Source organism: Apostichopus japonicus, chromosome 3, assembly GCF_037975245.1.
Source record: "Apostichopus japonicus isolate 1M-3 chromosome 3, ASM3797524v1, whole genome shotgun sequence".
NCBI classification, from domain to species: Eukaryota; Metazoa; Echinodermata; class Holothuroidea; order Aspidochirotida; family Stichopodidae; genus Apostichopus; species Apostichopus japonicus.
In genome coordinates this window covers 16,915,594-16,937,031 of record NC_092563.1, presented here as the reverse complement: position 1 = coordinate 16,937,031, position 21,438 = coordinate 16,915,594, and the positions used below count along the sequence as shown (strand labels likewise).

At 39.0% G+C, this 21,438-nt stretch overlaps 2 protein-coding genes across 2 annotated transcripts in view; both read right to left on the bottom strand.

Moving 5' to 3' along the window:
• Positions 1-805: 805 nt before the first annotated feature.
• LOC139965227 (uncharacterized) lies at positions 806-18,289 on the bottom strand. The gene is made up of 14 exons (XM_071967389.1): positions 17,997-18,289; positions 17,481-17,643; positions 16,368-16,498; positions 15,530-15,790; positions 14,846-15,033; positions 13,220-13,388; positions 11,527-11,766; positions 10,338-10,500; positions 9,315-9,442; positions 8,318-8,596; positions 8,101-8,187; positions 7,262-7,501; positions 6,099-6,362; positions 806-3,292 (listed from the first exon to the last, which is right to left on the bottom strand). Exons 1-14 carry the CDS (start codon positions 18,124-18,126, stop codon positions 2,754-2,756), a joined length of 2,982 nt encoding a protein of 993 aa, XP_071823490.1. The 5' UTR covers positions 18,127-18,289; the 3' UTR covers positions 806-2,753.
• A 977-nt stretch (positions 18,290-19,266) lies between these two features.
• Positions 19,267-21,438, bottom strand: part of LOC139965226 (astacin-like metalloendopeptidase) — an 8,844-nt gene continuing 6,672 nt past the window's right edge. The window contains exons 4-5 of the mRNA XM_071967388.1: positions 20,593-20,780; positions 19,267-19,463 (exon numbers count right to left, since the gene is read on the bottom strand). Of these exons, the coding sequence (XP_071823489.1) occupies positions 19,284-19,463; positions 20,593-20,780 (368 nt within the window). The 3' untranslated portion in view covers positions 19,267-19,283. The remainder of the gene's footprint in view (positions 19,464-20,592; positions 20,781-21,438) is intronic.

Below are 21,438 nucleotides of genomic sequence, written 5' to 3'. Positions count from 1 at the left end.
TTGGGCAACGGAACCACCAAACGTTTTCTGTTTCTGGTTTTATCTTACAGTTAGGGTTCCTTATCTGCATTACAGAAACCTAAGTGTGGCAGCCAAACTTGAGAAAAGCCGCAAAACAAGGAATCCGATCCGAAGCAATGTAGCATTCGCGGTGTATCGAGCCGCCTCCTACTCCCCCTCCACCTCCTCCGTTCCCGGTTGAAGGCTGAAATTTCCAGGTTTCCATTTTTAAAGTATGACGTGCTATCTCGAAATTCGACGGTTTATGTCAAAATTGTGCACATATGTATCTGGACATGTTTTTATATTGCATTTCCAAATGACTCACCTTTTTCCAACATGCAATTCAACGCTTTGTGTCGAAATTTCCACGTTTTACCTCAAATAAATTGAAGTTTTCTGTCGACATTTCGACATTTTATTTCCATGATTGCGATGTCATTTGATACTTATAACAGCTTTTGTCTTCATGTTTTGAAGGTTTACCACGAAATAGCGACGTCTAATAACACATTCTGACGTGTTATGTTTCAATTTCGACATTTCATCAATATTTACGCTTTTTGATGAAATTGCAACGTTGCATGTCGATATGTTGACGCTTTATTCCGAAATTCCACCTTTCGATTTCGCAATGTTGAAGTTTCATCGCGACATATCCACTTTTACGTGTTTAAATATTAATTTACAACGAGACAACATTAAAATAATGATCGTAAATTCCTGACGTTTTTCTCGAAACTTTTATATGTTTAGTAATTTTTTTGTTTAATACCACATAATAAAAAGTCGACGGATTAGAATAATATTTCTGTGTATTGCATAGTTAGAGTGATATGTAACGGCATTACCCACATACAGATAAAAATAATAATAACCCTTTTAATGCTTGATTATACACCGAGAATAAAAGAAACACAGTTTAACCATAAACTGTTGAAGATAATGTAAATATCCCAATAAATCAATGAATAAGCAAAACCTAGGAAAAATGGTAAAAAACGAAACATATAATACAGTTGGTCTTGGGTTATAGGCCTATGTTGGCGAATTGCCAGGAAACTGGTGGTGAGTGATCTTTTCTCATATATTCCTAGCATATTCCTTGCAAGATTACAAAGGATTCATAATACAGCTGCTAGAATTGTTACTGGATTACCTAGATTTAACAGCACCATCACCCCTACACTAATTGATCTACACTGGCTTCTAGTTAACGCTCGGATTGACTATAAAATTATGATATTGGTGTTCAGGGCATTGAAGTATGGTACGCCCGAATATCTTCACGACCTAATCCAAGAGCGAACAACGGATCATCAGACCAACTCGTTCCCAATACCTCTATCAACTTACTGTTCCTGTGACACGCACGAGAACCTTTGGTGATCGCAGTTTCTGCTATTCCGCCCGCACTTATGGAATTCGCTGCCAGTCCATCTGCGGGAAATTGATTCACTTGAACAATTCAAACGTGCTATTAAAACTTACTTATTTTCTAAATGCTACACACATCTGTAAAGCGCATTGAGCAACCTAAAGGTTGGATTCTGCGCTATATAAGACTAATTATTATTATTATTATATATTTATTTAGTTATTCTCACTCGGGGCATTTTGTTTATCAAGTATATCAACACCAGGGCAAGATTAAGTAAAGCCCTAGACTATTCGTATATATACTTAGAGCCAAGTTTGGTATATTCGTATACTGAAACCAAGGAGATTTCTATATATCTCATGCTGTTGTGCTAGTACTACCTCTTTGAAGTTTTGCACTCCTATTCATAAAGGAAAGACAACAAAGACATAAAAGAAAGTCTAATGTCAGATTAAAAATATGCTTAAGATGAAAAACTTCTCCACCAGCAGAAAAGTCTTGCTTCGCTGGGAAATAAATATGGTTTAATTATCTCCTTAGGTGGCTATACCATTCTGCCATGGAAGGAATACCATATAGCGCCACTGATAAAGGTACATTTTTCACATTACCTTTGTGGTTCATGAACGTATACAGTGTTGTCATGGAAACAAAGGCAACATAAGGTTATAATAAAACGTGAAAAGTTGAAGTACAAATTTAATTTGGATACGACCATTAAAAGACACTGTCACCAGTTTAGGTTGGATTTCTATAGACCATGCACAGCCAATATTTTTGATTAATGTTCTTTGAAGTACGGCACCAGAGCCTAAGCAAATGAAAGAGGCCCGACCACTTAGTCTAATTAAACATTTATTAAACATGCCTCAAATAGTATGGTCACAAAGCATCACAAATTTGTCAAATCTTTTACAAAGCATCACAAATTAAAAAGAAAATAGAGGTTGAATGTCATCCAACCGTTGTTAATCATCAGAAGTCAAAAGAACAAACTTTGGTTTTAGTTATTAGAATTTATAAAACAATTGATTAGCTTTAACTATTTAGGCCTTCAATCTGGAGTCGACGTCACCATTTATTTAACCCTTAAAGGAACATTCCAGAGATTTCGCGTATATTTTTAAAGCTGACATAATATTAAAACCGGAACAACTATAGACACATTTATTTATTCTCAAAAACTTCTTTTAATCCCCCTCATATATCTTCTTTTTTTTGTTGTCTATGAAATATAAAGATTCTAGTACCAATAGTCATCATTTAGTGCAACGAATAGAGTAGTTTGATAGAGTATACTTGAACGATATTATTCATAACTATTTGGTACACTCTTTAGATGATCTAGATAGAGTAAATATACCTTATGAGATTACTCGTAACTATTTGGTGCACTCTTTAGAGAACCGCCACCTCCAAATTTCTCCAAGGTACGACTGTAGGTGTGTCTTCCATATCTTGGTACCTTATTGATAGCCACTTCATACCCTTCCCTATCCACTGACCTGGGAAGATTTGAACAGTACATATAATCCAATTCATCGTCACCATCATTGAAGTTCACTTCGAGGTAAAGGGAATCCGGTCCGGTTCCAGGGACGTTAGCGGGATTTGCTTGGGCCATCGAGCCATCGATGGAATACGGTGGTGGGCTTATCGGAATATTGCGGTTGTCACCTGGAACGGATGGTGCATTTGATGGATGGTTCGCTCTGCTTCTCGTTGATGGGAAGTGGGTCATGCTAAGCGGATCAATGTAAACTGCGTCGTTCTTCTTTTTGTAATGAAAGTGAACGAACTTTGCGACGACGCCCAGGACGATCAGGATTATTAAAACAATTAGAGCTGTGCTTATAATGATGACATATAATCCTAGTGAATCAGTCTTGTCGGGTGTGCCTGCAGTGTTACCTATGAAGCAATGAAAAAAAATATAAGTAAAACAAAATCTGATTTATCCGGCAGAAACTATTTGAGCTCTTTTATGTTGACTGAGTATCTGACGTTTCGATCCAATTAGAATCAAATATGTGATCCGTCCAGTTATCCAAACGTTGGATTCTTCTAGAGTTTTTGGACATGAAAAATTGAGTTGTGGGATGTAGAACCGAGGGCAACGACATGTTTGAGAGAAGTGCCCCCTACTGATTCCCTACCCCCCCCCCCCCCACTTGGCGACGCCAATGACTTGAAGAAACATAGATTTTTACTCATAACGTCATTTCATGACCCACAAGTTGAAGATACTTGATCAATTTCAAGTGATATAGGGACTTTTATACATATGCAGAATTGAAATCTACACAATTATAGCATGATATATATATATATATATATATATATATATATATATATATATATACAAGGGCGTATCCAGGATTTTCTGATCCGGGGGGCGCCAATTACTATCTAAGCGGAGCGCCACCATCGGTTTGCGCGCAGCGTACAAGAAAATTTTCTGGTTTTGATACCCCCTAGATCACCGGAAAAATGGCACTTCTCAGGCTTAAAAATGACCAAGCAGATGTACACTTTTGCCTGAGAACCAAGTATTTCCCAAACGTTTTTTTGTTTCCATAACCTTTTTGAAGATAATCACGAGTCACAAATCATGTTCGACCTCATCGCATGTCCTGTGGATCATTGCTTGTGTAGGTGATTCTACGTCGCGGCCCACAATACCTGTCAGCCCCACTTTTCAAGGTTTTCCCCATCTACACAAGACATTTCGTTGTTTACATTAGCATCCCGCGGTATACTGCTCAACTTTCACGGATCGTAAGGTACACGATGGTATACGATGTAATAACCGATGCTGGCTTATATGATGATATTGACATTAACATGTTGAACGCGCGCGGAGCGCGCGAAAATATTTGGTTATTTTTTCGGGCAAGTCGTTACAGCCCCAAATCAAATTGGGCTCCTACGCCCATGACTTCACACATAGACAGTTTTGAGGCTGTTCGTCTTTGAACACCATTTTCATGCTCATTGATATAAGGTGATATCTGCTGTTTGCTTTACAAATTTGAGCAGGCGCGTAGCGAGGAGTTCGCCAAGTGAGGGACGAAGCCTGTTGGCAAACTATCTCAGCGTAGCGCCACCATAAGTTGGCGCGAAGCGTACAAGAAAATTTTTGGCCGAAAATGCCTCCCAGATCGCTGGAAATGGCACTACCCAGGACCATTTGTTGGCGCGAAGCGTACAAGCAAATTTTGGCCAAAAATACCTCCCATATCGCTGGTAATGACACTTCCCCGGCCTTGTATGTTGCATTTAAGCATTTTTTATTTTGAAATTACTAACGATATCATAAAAAAATATGCTCAAGGGAGGGGGGGTGGGGGCAGTCGCCCCCTTCCCGAAATGCGTCATGTTCCCCGACGACACGGTCGAGTTCGAGAACAGCCACAGTTGGTTTCATAGCAGGTTTCATATACACACACACACGCGTTATGATAGACCATATATAGTATATATGTACATATACATTATTAAGAGAGCACAAAATGGAAACGTCAAAAATGGAGTTGACGATTTTAGGGGCAGGGTGAGGCGCACGCCCCTTCCGAAATCCTTGATCAGTCACTGGCTACTCCATCGAGGTAAATGAATCTGGAGAAACTATCACACAGTAAATACGCGCGTACGCGCGTACCATGCATGGAGGGTCATGTGATGTGTTCCAGGGTGGTACTAATATATTACTCTCCCATTACGCATGATGATTTCCCCCAACTAGTACGTAAATGTGCATGCGTGCTTAGAGCAGCAGACGACACCCGTTACCTAGCAATAACCTTGCCTGTAGCCTAACGTGATAGCTATATTCCCGTCGAGCAGCATTAGGCCATAGAGCTTAATAGCTCTATGCATTAGGCTCTGTTCCATGGAGAATTCCGTGGTTGCACTGAACTAAACATTTCCCCACAGCAACACGTCCAGTTCAACAATCCTTTTCGACAAAAAATCGTTCTTGAAATACAATTCAGTCATCGACATCGACATTTTCCGCTGCAAGCCCAATGTATCTATACTTGTTATGTGCCAGCATGTCTAACGTTAGCATTATTAGCACTATTTCGTAGGCCTGAAGTACCAGTACCTTCTTATGCCGTTAGTTCCCATGTCCGAACCGACAAATCTTTCACGAAGTCACTAACACTATTCTCGAACTGCTACAGAGAAATATCAGTTTGGTACTACCCTGGAACACATCACATGACCCTCCATGCATGGTACGCGCGCGCCCAGTTGACATGAATCCTGCAGATTCATTTACCTCGATTGGCTACCCTGTGTATATAATAGGGATCAGCGCTGTAATGATGTCACTGTTTCTCCTTCTCTTCCAGGTGTCTTGGCGTTTTTCTTTTACTCCCTTCTTTTCTCCTTTTTCTCTCTTTCTTCTTTTTCTTTTCCCTTCCTTCCTCTCCTCCTCCTCTTTTTCCCCCTCTTTTTTCCCTTTTTTCTTCTCTTTTTTATTCTCTCCTCTTTTTCTTACCCGGGGGGGGGGGCGCGCGCCCCCAATGCCCCCTGGATACGCGCCTGATATATATATATATATATATATATATATATATATATATATATATATATATTTATATATATATATATATATATATATATATATATATATATATATATATATATATATATATATATTTATAGCCGATAGTTGTTTTTATAATAAAAGGAGTAGTAGATGTTTTACCTTCGTCAAAATCCCTAGTTACAAGTATCAGGAAATTACATGAGACATTGTTGTTGGCGTCATCTTGCCACATATACGTCACTTCCGTTTCTCCAACAGGAAAGGTGATTCCACTACGATGTGTCTGCTCTATTAGAGTAGTTACACCAGAATTGTCCACTACTTCCGGTTTCTTCCAAATCACAACGACCTCGTCTTCTATTTCGGCGACAACTTTTTCGATGTTTTGAGGGCAGTATAATATTTCTGGAGGTTTATCGTCATCTGTAGATTATCAATACAATATATATATATATATATATATATATATATTTATATCTTGGTGATTTTTCTTAAAAGGTAAATTACCCGAGAACTATCCCTTTTGAGGGACTCATGATACTTCACTTAACCTCACACCACAATGATCACACAGCCCCTGGTGTAAGAGAACTGGGATTGAGGATAGATCAAGTTGTTTTGGTTTTTCACCTCGGGTGACTTTTCTTAAAAAGTATGCTTAAAAGTATCCTTCATGACTAACAGTTAAGAGTTTTGCATCACATGGAACCCATGGAGATAACAGCGTCAACACTGACCAAGGAGCTTACTACAGGGACAGGTATAACATAATGTGTTAGAATGACAGTGGTTTATACCTAAGCTAGCCTGCAAATGACTGTGACAGACAAAGTAAAGATTAACTGGTCTAGATAGCTTAAAATTGTACTCGATCGCTACATACATACTGATGTAGTTTTTCCCTTTACCTTTTCACTATTTTAACTGATTTATTTATTTATTTTGGTTTTTTGAGACTTGCTGGTTAGACATAGAACGTTCAACCATCAAAGTGGCCTAAGTCACGTCTTTAGCACATACAGTTTCCATTCAGTTGGAAACTCAACGTTCTCATTATCAACTGTGTTTTTTTAAGGACCTTCTCAGACATGGCTACAAGATTCATTTAAATGTGAATACAGTGCGTCCTGTTAAGTCATCCTTCAAATGCATTCAATCAGTGAAGGAGCTGGACAAGAATATAATAGTTTATGACATAATACCAAAATTATGCAGGGTTCAACTAATCAGCTTCAAACAAGGGAAAGACCCCCCCCCCCCCACCTCCACCACACATGTACATTCGCCAAGGTGAAATACGTAGAACATGTCCATATACTTACAGACAACATAGATGTTAAAGAAACATATAGCTGAGTTGCCGAAGACATCAATGGCGTTGTAAGACACCATTATTGTTTGATTAATAGGGATCACAAAAAGCCCTCCACCTTCGTGTGATGACGTAACTGTGACGTCTGCACCTGATGGGCTGGTTGCTAGAGGTTCCTGCCAGCTAAAATCTCTCCCCTCTTGAATAAAGAGGTCGATGTTATTCGGACAACTATGGAAAATCGGTGAAACTTCAAAGAAAAACAAAACAACTTAAGGAATCGAATATTTGTTGTAGACAAACATGAGGAGAAAACAATAACAATAACAATGTCAATGACAATAACAATAATAAAGACAATGGCAATGACACTAACAATAATAATAATAATCATTAATGTTAGTTCTTAGAGCCACCCCCCCCCCTCCTCCAAAAAATGGAACGAAAGGAAAACACCGACCAAAGTATACAGAAACTAAATATATAAAGACGTTTTTTTTAGACTGCATTCGTTCAATCAGAAAAGTAGCGCCAACACCAACAAGATTGGATCCAACACGCGATAGCCCGGGTTCCTTTTTCTGAATTTGTTTTGCAACTAAAAACTTCATTGGAAACAATTCGCCAAAATGGAAACAATTCGCCGAAATATATGTATACTAGAAATCTTTAGCATGGTTCGCGCGCAGACATTCGCTATACTTTTTACCGATTTTATATGCTCCGTTATTTTTGTGAATTAGTTTTCGGTATCTCACCGAGGCTTGTCGTTAGGACTCTCTCTTCAGAGAAATCCTGGATCTGACATTAATTAAATTTTTGATATAAACTTTAATTAGAAATGGTTACCATGGACACATGATCTTCCTCCTGGAGTCAATAGACATAGTTCATTGCAACTACTGTTCAAACGTCCAAAGGAACAATCCATATCAACTGAAAAGAAAATTAAATAGATTGTAAAACAAATCTAGAAAGTAAAACATTAATTGCAGTTATATGATATATCAATATATTACATAGTTTTTTCGTGTTTCTTAGGTTAATGTTAATCCAACATACATACCGTATGTGTAGTTTTCCCGTCTATGGAAGGATATACCGTTTAATCGTGTTGGAGAATCTGCTATGTAGAAGGTCGTAGGTTCTTGTAGGAAATTTCGATCCGATACATCTATTCCTTCGGAGCTCAAATCAGTCCAAAAGATCGCCTCTGGTAGAACGGCCAGGCCAAAGGGGTTGAAGTTAGTTCCTGTAAAATCTATCAGAAGGTCTCGAGCAGATCCGTCCAAGTTACATCTCTCTAGTCGATCCAGTCTGGCCTCAACCCAGTACAACTTGTCCTCTGGCATAAGAAGGTCACGGGGTAAAAACGAAGAGGGTAAGAGGCGGGGAGAAGGTGGACGAAAGAGGAGGAGGGGAGGGGGTAAGAAAAATGTTGATTACCAATTTATTGTGGGGAGCAGTGCTAAGTTCTGTGGTAACTTATCGGGTCAAACGGATATACACAACTTAACACAAGGTATTTGTGACATCATAAAATAGATACACAAACAGTGACAAACAATAGGGTGGGGCACGGGTCGGACTGGCAGGCGCATGAGGTACCACCGACTCAGTGATCCAACCCAAACAAGCGGCGAAGTTGGCACCTCGGAAGAACCTAGCACCGTTCGCGACCAAGAGGAAAACGGAGCCAAAAAGCCGGCACCTCAACCTGGTGACGCCTCGGACACAGCGGCGCACTAATACTGTGTCACCTAGCTAGCCGCTGGACCAATCCGCCCCTTGGTGGGAGGGGGAGTGTATTTCTAATTCGTTAGGAGTACTCAACGTAGGATATCTGTTGGTCAATGGATGTACTCACGACATAGATCAAAACCTTGACCGACAGCGTGAAAAAGAAGAAAAAGACAAGGAAGTGACGAGTCAAATCCAGATCAAACCAGAACAAACCAGATACACACAAAACAAGAGAAAAACCAGCGAAAAAACGCATCCTAAAACGGTTTCATCTGTTTAACAGATTCAGTTCTTGGTCTTATAGTCGCATGCCTTCTTACCTGCAGGGTCAATTGAGATACCGTTTGGCCAACGAAGTCCAGACGTCGCAATTGTCAAGCGATGAGCTCCGTCACCATGGGAACGTTCAATCTTGGGAGTATCTCCCCAGTCTGTCCAAAAGATGTATCTTTTTCAAAGAGGAAAGTATAAGTATTGCAATTGTAGAGCAGATTTAAAATGTGCTGTAAGAAGGTAAAAGGCTATTGATAGCACTCCCAACCACAGATAAATCACCATCAAGGGCGGCGGAAGCACTTTTAATCTGGGGGGGCACCGACATCAAAGGGCACTTTGCAGAAATTCGATTGGACTGATGCAGCCTTATATTTAGTACCCTTTATAACTCTTATTGTATTATCTTATTTGCGTATACACATCACTCCATGTAGCCCCCCCCCCCCCAAGGAAAATATGCATACTAGCACTGAAATATCCAATGTGCAAATTGGGAAACAAGGAACAAGTTTTCTTTTGAGACAAAAGGAGGTGAAATCATGCTAGTTGCTAATGTAGGAATCTTCCGAATTAGAGTTTATTTCTTGTTAATATCTTAACAAACTTTTGCCATTCGATATAGCATTGAGTTTGACCCACAGACATTCATTAAAAAGTCAGGGGCGTAGCCAGAATTTGCCAAGTTGTATGCATGACTATCTGAGCGGAGCGCCACCATCGGTTGGCGCGGATCGTACAAGAAAATTTTTGGTTTTACAAACCCCTCAGATGGCCGGAAACGGCCCTTCCCGAGTGTTCATTCTGGTTCCCTGGCCTCTTGCTAACTTGAGACACCTCAATTTTTATGTAGAAAAAGGGCACATTTTTAACCTGAGGAAAAGTGGGGGGCACGTGCCCCCTGTGCCCCCCGGTTCCGCCGCCCTTGATCACCATGTTAAATGCCTTCCGCGAGGTTTGCTTTTGTTCTTGTCGGTGTATTTTATTAAGGGTTCAGCAAAAAAATTACCATTACATCGCGTGGAGGAAATGTATAAAACTCCCAGTTGGTGTTGTTAAATTGAACTAACCCTTGAGTAAAATGGACGGTAATGTCCCTTGGCTCGTCCAGGTCTGTATCTATCAGGATTCTTCGGTAACTTCCATCCAGTCTAGATACACTGATGGTATCGGTACCCGCATCCACCCAGTAGAGTACCCTGGACATGTAGTTAACCACCAATCCCTCTGGAGCTGATGGGCCGGCGAATTGTGGAACAAACAAAGAAATTTTCACATTTTCCCATCGATCAATTTCAACGATATCAATCGATATCTACACTAAGAATATTTTTAAGAATATGAATGAAATACAAGCAGTTCTGCGATATTAAACGTGGTTCATTATTCCAGGTTGGTGGTAACAATTGTTTACATTTCAAAGACGCCACATACACACACACCCACCTGCACACACACACTGACTAAGCTGTCATTACAAATTCATCAAGTCATATCAAAGTTTCGGAATAAAGGTTATATCTTTAGTCGAAAGGGTTATATACTGCATTAAGCCAACGAATTCAATAGCTTAGAAGGTTACGTTGTTCTCAAAATAACTTAGCTCTGAGCAGCCCTTGCTTTTCCGAATCCAAACTAATCCCTCGATTACCTCATCATAACATGCAATTTCGGCTTCATATGGTCTCATAAGCAGGACTGTTCCGAGGGGTGGTGCACATTCCCCTCCCTTCCCCTCCAAAAAATCAGACTTTCTCCCAAATGTCTTCCATTTTATAACACACGCACAAAAGGTGTATACTCTGGCAATGAACATTTAAAGTTGTGCAACACAAAATGTAGTTAAGATGATGGAAATGATAGCACCATTTGGCCTCTAAGACCCCATACACACACAATGATTTTTCAAGGGTAGAGGATACTCCCCCACTAAGACCCCACCCCAGGACGGACATTAGCTAACATTTTTGTCCCCCCTCCCCCTAAAAAAAAATCCAACTACGGGCCTGCGATCTATATGACGAAAACAAGAAACAGGTCATGTGCTATGTCAGAGGGTGTAGAAAGCTTAATATTATGGTTGAGGGGAGGGGGGGCGGGAACGGATGTACCCATGAGTCTCGATGTGGGTTCCCCTTCCTTTGTGCAGCCGGATTTCCCCATACACCCCAATACCTCCACTAGCTCCTACTATACATAATCTTCCATGATATTGCACTGTTTCGATCGTTATAGAATAAATGCGCATTTGGAACAAACCTATCACCATGTCATCTATTAACAATTCCTGGTCAGTACCATCTAGTTTAATCCTACTAAGGGATCTGGCGAGTATGTCTGTGAAATATACGAACTGATCCAGTGGATCATAGTCAACGGATAACGGTCTCTCCACTCCCACCAATGGCAACGGCATGGAGTTGACTCCAAATCTGTTTTGTTTGTGGATATCTCCAGTTGTGAAGTCAGCGACGAGGAAGAACTCATCACGCGGGAGAACTATATATATATATATATATATAAAGTGAAAGCGAGTGAAAGTTTGTAGTTACAAAGTAGTTACTTCATCATGAGCTGTAAATTTAACAAAGAGAGGTCACTCACCACAGATTGTCAACATAGTAATTGAGCAGCCATGTAATGTACATATACCGTACACAGGTGCTTTCCACCCAACATTAGAGTTCATTAAAATAAGTCTCCGGGTTCATTGAAGTCGACTCCCATGTAGAGCGGACTAGGGCTTGTTCCACAAACAAATAAAAAATAGACGTCAAATAGTGCATTTTAAGATGTAGTAGTGGTTTAATATTTACGGCTGATTGCCAAACTTCCAACGACCGAACCATCACCCTCTACCCCTCCCCCTTACTGACGTTAGCTGGGGTATCCCCCCCTCCGTACCAAGCCACTGAGGGGAATTATGGGGACGGTCTTTTCTTAAGGAATCATCTTAGATTAATGCAAAACGTCCAAATAATTGAATAATATTGGGACAAGAGAAACATGAGTTTGCCTGATTTGAAACGACGAAGCTCGGCAAGGTCAACAGCATCCAGTGAATAGTTACTTCGATGTAATTGTACATAATGTGTTTAAAACTGGTGTTTTCTTTGCGATGAATCTGCTAGAATCAAACAGAGTCGTTTATTGCTCTCATATTAATGTTCTTTTAGTGGAAATTAAAAAAAAAATAAACATTTCATCATAACTTCAGTAATATTCGGTAAAAATTTCAATCCAATGATCAGAAACTGTTGGGAATGAACTACTTAAAGGAGACAGAAACCCAAACACCATTAATTGACTCTGTGATAGATTTAAATGTCATAAGCAACTTCCTTAAACAGCTAACAAAAATCCACTTGGCTGATGTCACAGGTTTCACGTTTCTTCACACACAAGGCTGAAGACTTGGTCAAGTCTAAGTATGACGTCATCGAGCCACATTTGCTTGAGGTCTTTATCTGTTTCTTTCATTATTTGTTAATTTATAATAATGTTTATTTCCTGTAACGGAGATGAATTCTGCAAAAGTTGAATCTAAAATATACTGAACCCTCTTGATATGACCTAATAATGGTAGGACCAACACTGTTCACTTTCTACCTTGAAGTATATGAAATGAAAAAAAAAAGACAAAATACAAAAGTTTTCAGATCCTTGTGCATGGCACTATGACATCACATATTTACATAATAACAGATTAGGGCGATGACTTTTTTAAATTAAGATATCTCCCAAAGAGAATAAGATGTTTCTTAGTTGTTTGGGGTAGCGGATGAGGTGGTTGGGAGGGGGATGAGGTGGTTGGGGAGGGGGATGAAGTGGATGGGGAGGGGGGAGAGTTGATCTGCACAAAGATCTCTGTCAAGTAAGCCAAAGAAGGTGTTTGGGTTTGTGTCACCCGTTAATACAAAGAATGAAAGTTCGTAAGAGGTATAGTCCTTACCCTGCTTGTACTTTCCGCTGAATCCTGTACCTACAGGAAACCCGTTGGTGGAGACGACGATCTTCATGGTGGTTCCCGTCGAAAGCAGCAATGTAGGATAAGAAGGCCACGTTATCCTTGATCCGCAAGTAGGAGGGAGAAGTACGTCACCGCTAGTGCCATCATATATCTATAGAACAAAACAAACAAACATGCCTCTGGTGTGACAGGTTTGTTTCTTCTCTTATATAGGGCAAGGTGTTTTTGTTTTTGTTTTTTGGGGGGTTTTATTCCATTTTACGAGTGTCTTTGCAATGAACGAATTATCGTCATCATTACTCTTCACGACTGATTATCGTCTAAGATTTCTTATTTTTTTTATTTTTTTAATCGTATTTGACACTGTTCTGCGATACTATTCCAATATATTTCAGTGACCCTTTTTAATTTTCCGAAAAGGGAAAACTATGGAGACACTTTTACCGACCTTGCAAAATTGTGAGGGGGACAGCGGATTGCAAAGTCGACAACGAATATAACGCGGATCGCGATGTCGGAAACTACTATTATGGTTAGATTCGTCCAACACGGCAGCATACAGAAACGTTGTACTCATAGCCGAAGCCAATGTGAATTAATCAGGTCACACATCCGGAGTCTATGCATACTAAGTTCTTCAATGCCGACCTCATAATCTTTCGGGGAAACAGTTTCATACTGTATTCGTGATTACATTCTGTATGATCGGGTGCAGTTGATATTTCGTGTAATGTAGAAGATTTGATTATACTGTTACTGACAGTAATACATGCATGCACACGCAACTGTCGCTTTCAAAGTTTCGATCAAAGGAACGAAATCGTGTTTGCTAAAATTTGATCAATTAAATATCAGTCTGTATAGCGAAGCTTTATACATTACTTGCAAATTCATCTTCAAGTTTGCTTGAATTTTCAAATTCAAAGGAATTATGTGCTGGGTTATTGATAAACAGCAACCGCTTACAACAAGTTTTAGTGTTTCATAGCAATATTCCATTTACAAGCAAACTCACACAAGTTAGTAAGTGTCATACTCTGTAAAAAAAACAATTCCAAGAAAAGGAAATTTTGCTTCTAATTACGACCACAAGAAATTAGGTTTTTTTTTTACTTCCAGTGTGACGACTCCAGCCCCGATGTACGCAGAGAAGGCGATGTTATTAACATGTGTGGAATCTTTAATACTATATATTAATTTATTGTAAAAAAAAATCTGTAAAGAACCCAACAAAGAGTTTTAAACATATACCAAGCATAGTTTTTGCTTGTTTCAACGGCGAGAGAAGTTGTACCAACCAGATAAAACCAGAGGCAGCAGATAATCTTTATAGACAGGGTTAACCTTGTGAAGCTCTAACTCGCTTGACGGTCAACATAGACGCACGCCTCCCCACCACTGATCTGTACACTAACAGTGTACAGATCAGTGCTCCCCACGAAGACTGGTACATTTAAGGAAGAAGGCCTCGACCTCGAGCGGTTAATGACGGAGAGGGGGCGCAGTTCAAGCATGTTACCTATTGTCGTAAGCTATAGGTATAGAAAGGAGAAACCATATCTATGAGAGACAGGTAAGAGATGAATGATGTAAAGTCATCGTTCTTACCATTAAGGAGTCTGTTCCACAATCCATTGATGTCTCCAGATTAAATGATTCGATCGTAAACTCAACAACCCTGTCTTGTTGGGCTTCGATGATCCAAGTACAAATAAGATTAGACTCGTACTCTGCAGCGAATAGCGATGACGTTACCTCACCATCTTCATCCGTTAAATGGATGTTGCAAAGTTCATCTGGAGAAATCGATACACCATGATTCCTTTGTTATCTTAATAGTCATACATTTGCGGTCTTTCGATGGAACAGAAGAATGTGTGTGTGTGTGTGGGGGGGGGCGGCGGGGGGGGGGTGGAAAATGGGATATGACGCATCACCCTTCGTATCGTCGTCGTTTCATAGACCGAGTATATGAACAATGCATGGTGATGGGCTGAATCTTAGTCCGTATAATTAGGTTGTTGTAGTGAATATCTTCTAAATATCAGAAGAGTGCTGTGTTGCAAGTTTTGATTGGCTGCTGCTGCTGTGTCAAAAAAATAGCATTAAAGTGAGACGGTGGTGTGTGGGTGAGTGGTTGGGGGGTGGGGGGTGTTTGTTAATACTATTCAATGCAAATTGTCATCATCATCACCATATACAGTACATCGCCGTGCCTCATCTAAGGGTTGTTTGGTAGCAGATAAATTAGTAAAGGTGTATACCTTTTAATTAGTATATTTGTGAACCTACCACTTGAAGAGAAGAAACTCAGTCCATAAGGTTCTCCTCCGGGACTGCCTATCCTTCTCGAAACTGGCTCTCTTTCAAATTGTCGATCGATTGCCACTATTCCGAAAGACCCATCTGTCCAATGAAATGCTTCATCAGAAACAATTAGACGGTATGGAGCGTACATCCCGGGTGCCTCATAAAGGAGTTCACGATTAGTTCCGTCAACATTACACCGTTCGAGTCTTAAAGATACAACTTCGTACCAGTAAAGTTTGCTTTCTGTTCGGAACAAAACAATATAGATAACGGTTAGTGCTTCAAAGTATAATATTATCATGTCTACATTTAAGGGTATAATGGAATATGAATTTATAAAGCTTGGTCTCAAATCATTGATGTACGAAATTCCCAACGTAAACATTTAACCGTCTTCAACAATTGACTTCTGTTCGTACATAATATATACTCCTCATCATGAAAGTTCTTAGTCCAACAGCCGACCCGCACTAAAGCTGGCGCACTCGTGCCTTTTAATCAGTGGCTTAAGTTGTTTGTAATTATCCCCTTCCTCCTTGGATGTGGATTATGATTCCTCTTTTCAAAGTATACATAAATAAATACGCACAAACACACATGTTTGTATTACATTCAGACCGAGGACCCCAATGTATTTTCCATTGTTCAAATCCATGTACCCTAACCTTAACAATACCCCAAACAATATAATTCTTCCGAGGACGTGGTGATTCTTTAGAAATCACAACCGAGGACCTGGAATTCTTTTTTTTCAAGTCCTCGGTCAGAATACAAAACAAACGCACACATACATACTTATGATCAAGCTGTGATAACAAACCTTCTCGTTTCCAGTAAATGTTGGATAAGGTGCCCATTTCTGTATCTATTATGGTTACACGGTCTGTTCCATCTTTTAGGGATCTCTCTATTTTAAAGTTTGCGCCTACGACTCCCGTCCAAAAGATGAAACTAAGGATATAATTGTATATAAGATCCGTTATATCCGTACACTATAGTGTGTATTATTCCCTTCATTCTGTAACACGGAAAGTCTATATTCTTCAAATGTTTTTCAGCATATGTCGATAACGTTATGTTGACTTTGTGTTGTGGATATATAATAAATGAAGCCGGATTAAATAATTCATTGGTGAAATCCTTGATTTTAAATCTGAGACTATCATATCACATGTGATATGCATATGGATAAATGAATTATAACAATATTTATGTCTTTTAAGAATACTTCCTCTATTTACATTGCGGTTAGTGCTGTTAATGCATTGCGTAAATGCATTGTGATAGGTTTAATTAACCATTAGTAATTAATGATCCAACTAGAACTGTGTTTTTTTTTCTTTTGCTGTATACCATGGTTGAATGCCTTCGTCCACTTGCACATTGATATTATATTTCTAACAAAAGGCCTATAAAATGTTTAATCAGAAGAATTAATGTTCGTATAGACCTTAAATAGACCTACATGTTACATATAATATAGGAGTTTCCACGATTATAACCCGAAAAAGATTTTCCTTGATCGACAAACATGGAAAAAAAAGGTTTTGATTTGTTTTCCATCAGACAGTTCAAGTTGAATAAGACAATAAGAAGTGAATAGTAACACGTTTGCATGTTCTCATCACAAATCATTACAAAGTAATGGAGAAGAGATTTTGGTGCTTAAATCCACCCCATTCACATCCGACATATGTTCAAGTATATGCAGGGTTGGCAAGAGGGATTCAGGGGGGCATAACCCTGGGGCACAGGTCAATTTTGGGGGGTTGGAAATCAGAATGATATGTTTCTCATATTCATTGTATAACGAACTGATGAAAAAGTGAAGATTTAAAAGTAAGGGACCCCCCGAACGAAAAAATTTTCGCCAGGGTTTTAGTCAGCTTCTCGGTGCCCCTTGGACCTAAGCCTATGTCTTTGATCATCATACCTGGATTCCTGTTGCACTTCTAAATCTGCTTGCAATCCAAGACTCCCTTGCAACAGTACCTTCCTATCACTTCCATCAAGCCTGGACGACACGATTGTTTGTGAATTATCATTTACCCAGAACAAGCGCCTTGATATATAATCAACAGCCAAGCTGGTAGGGTCTATAGTTAGGATTTAAAAACAAAAGAAGAAGAAGACTAAATTAATGAAAAAGAAGGATATAGCTTGCAACAGTATAAATATTTAAACTGTAGTTATTTTGTCGTTAAATGGAAATATGAAACGTTTCTTTATAACGTATTACATTGCTGATGGATATAAATACCTATCTGGGACGTGTGGTGGGAATTTCAGTATAAATATAGTACACTGACTATATAGTCTAATATCATCGACACGTTGAACTCACACGATGGGCCTTATGAAAGGCGGAGTTCCACTGACATTAAGAGTTTAACCTTTAATAGCCAGTGGAAACAATTGCAACCTCAGGCAGAATGAAATTTCGTCTTACCATCAACATCTTCAGTAACGACGATTTCTTCATGTGATCCATCAATCTTTATTCTCGCAAGGAAACCGCCTGTTGCATCTGAGTAGTAGACATGCTGTCCGATCGGGTCATAAGCCACATCAGTTGGCATTAGTCCTACCGTTGTATTCTGACCGATCGCCGGTATAATATCGACATCGACACCCAGTAGGTTCTGTTTGAAGATATGTCCTAAACCGTTATCACTAACGAGAAGAAACTCTTGTCGTGGCAAAACTGTCGAAAAGGACGGATGAAATACATCAGATGGATTAACTTTCTAAAAATCGTGTCTACGAGGGATTCGGATGACACTAATTAGTTTAGCCAAAAAAGATGACGAAAATCGACTACCGTGGGAGGAGCGGGGAGGGGTTACGGTTGAAAATGATGCATTTAAATGATGAGGAAATTAACTAGATTTGTAGATAATAAAGTTGGGTAAGCCGTGCATGTTCTTTTCTTTGTACAATATGTTCCGGGACAGTATATTGTTATGAAACTAACGACATGATAGGGAACATATACAAGTAACACAACGCAAAGTGATATTTTGCAGATGGTAACTTCGGCATGAGTATTAAAGGGTGGGAAGACTCGCGCAAAAAGAAACGTCTAATGCCGGTAATTTGAACTAGTTTCGAATGAGGTGTAACAGAAATGTTAAACACCACCATCGACCCCAGAAAAAAAACACACACAGCTTGCTACCGTCGGTAATTAGACACTAGTGTACAATCAGTACATACAGCTGCGGTCTATACCCACAACACAGTATACAAACGATACAGCGATGGACATTGCTAAAGATAACAATTAAGGTATCACGTTTCATTACTGTCTGCACTTTGTAGCGACACGAACAAAACGTCACTTGCAAGCAACAGAAAGTTAACTTTTTCAGATGGCCGCACGCGGTTTGGGGCGAGGCTTCAGTGCCTTTAAGTATTTTCGATAAGGGGAAGGGGAGGGTGAGGGGGTATACTGTAAATGGCTGGCACCGAACCATCGAGAGCGAGAGCCCTGGTAGGCCGAGGGTTGAAAACTGCGGAAATCTTCAGATACTTCGTGTTTGCTCCTTTCAATTTTCAAGTTCAAAGATACAAGTCAGAAGGAGTGACGGATAACACTGAAATTTCTTTGGCATGTATTTCCTTCTTTTTTCTTACTTTTTAATATAGAAAAGACTGAGTTAGAGACGGGGGTTGGGTGGTGGGGCTAAATACCTTCTTGCCCTTCGCCACTACGCTCCTGTGTCAGATTTTGTTACTAACCTTCTTCAAAGGTCGCCCTAAATCCACTCGCTATGTTCGATCCATCTGTCGTGAAGAGAACCGTCATGAGATTGTTGGTGGACACCAAAACAGTGGATGGAAACGGCCATGGGATCTCCGAACCGCACGACGGGGTAAGGAGGGCAGTACCATCATATTGAGAGCCGTCATATACCTATTATACATTATAAAATCCACAGCTGAATATTCCCGTGGCAATATGCATACTTCCAGGCTTACAGTGAATACAATAATATTCGCCGTGTATGTGAAAAAAAAAGGTATGGAACGCCGAAACTGTCAAGTTTTTTGTTGTTGTTGATGATAACAATCTAAACGTGCACGATAATAACATAACAGTATATGTTGATAATTTAAAAGTACTGGAGATGATAACATACAAGACAGTACGATATATAAAAATAAACGGTGATAACATATATAGATGTGAACTATGATAATATATAACAGGATAATATAATGTTACATGATAATAACATAGAAGTACCCTGCGGTAATATAAAATTACATGATGAAAATAATAAAAATGTAAAAAATATCCGACAACAAAACAGTACATGGAATGATAGCGTTTAAAGAAACAATGATAGCATTACATTTAACGATGCTATATAAAAGTACAACAATGATAAAAGTAGCGCGTATGACTATGAAAAAAGGTATACAATGAGCAGGATGATATTGTTGTCAAGTACATTAAAAATAAACACACACACACACACATCAATTCCGCGTTTGATTATAGGACTTGAATTGACAGTTTTTCTATTCACTTCCTGAACAAAGAAACGGCTAACAACGGTGATATTAGCTGCCTGTTTATATCAGTATTATGTTGATCTATGCAAATGCATACTTTGTAAACTGAAACAAAACTACCAAGAATATTTCAGTTAATGTGCTGTTACCCGATGCGTTAGCAGACGTCACGGGCACAGTCACAGTTTTGCGATTACAAATTACATTCAATCATTTAGTTTCAATTGACCCGCTTTTTGTTAACAAAAAACTGGAACTTCAAATATGAAATCGAATATGAAAAGACTAATATACATTTCGTGTAATTAATATACATAATTCGAAAAGTTTAAACTTGGAAATGAATGACACCACTAACAGAATATATACGGCAATCTCTCCATTGTCTTTATCTTAGAAAAATTTGTCACCTTCCTGATCCCTGGCCACACTTTTTCCTTATTTATTCTTATTACTGTCATTTGTTTCCTTCTTTACTAAAACATTTTTAATTAAATTTCTGCAGGACCGTTTCTTTGTCTTACCGATAAGAAATCTTTGTAGCATCCAGTTGATACTTCCAAATTGAACTCCTCAATCTTTAACTCAACAGACATGCCAGCCGATACTTCAATAGTCCACGTACACGTCAGGTTGTTTGCATATTCATTAGGGAATCCAGGTGACGTAATTTGACTTGCACCCGAAGTTAAATGGTGTTGACAGCTTTGACCTAAAATACAAAAAAGTCAGATTTTCTTATTTCAAAAAGAATACCATAGCAAAAACATCCCTAACCCCTTTTCTGGATTCAATTATTAAGGGTTAAGTTATTAAGGGTTCTCTTCAATAATTTGTAGGGATAATTGCAATCAATAATTGAAGAAAGTCGAATTGATCCTTAAAGTGCGTTCACACTGTCATGGTCTCAATAGGGGTATGGCTTTTCTTTCCGGGTTCATGCACTTTGAGCAGTCTGAAGGCTTACGGTAGACTGACGTGATTTCAATCACTCTTTATTACACCTGACCGCAAAGAACTAGGGTGTTCGAAAATTTGTGTAGTGTGTTGTTGTATCTATTCTTAATATTATATATATATATATATGTATATATATATATATATATGTATATATAAATATATATATATATATATATATATATATATATACATATATATAGAGTAGGTTGGCGTCTATCTTGGCGCAGAGTGCTCTATGTCCATTGGACAGAGCGGAATATATGTTGATACTAGATGAGACTAGTGGAACACTAGTAGTTGTAACTCGGAGTTTCACGCTTTATAGCGATCTTCAGACAACTCAGTTGTCTCAAATCAGTACTCATCTAGTATCAACATATACATATATATATATATATATATATATATAT

Coding starts and splice junctions, on each gene's coding strand:
- LOC139965227 (XM_071967389.1), bottom strand. CDS start 18,126: ATGCCAACTGATGTGGCTTATGACCCGATCGGACAGCATGTCTACTAC. Junction 16,499..17,480: donor GAAGTGCAACAGGAATCCAG/GTATGATGATCA, acceptor TTATATCCTTAG/TTTCATCTTTTGGACGGGAG. Junction 3,293..6,098: donor AACTAGGGATTTTGACGAAG/GTAAAACATCTA, acceptor ATTGCTTCATAG/GTAACACTGCAGGCACACCC.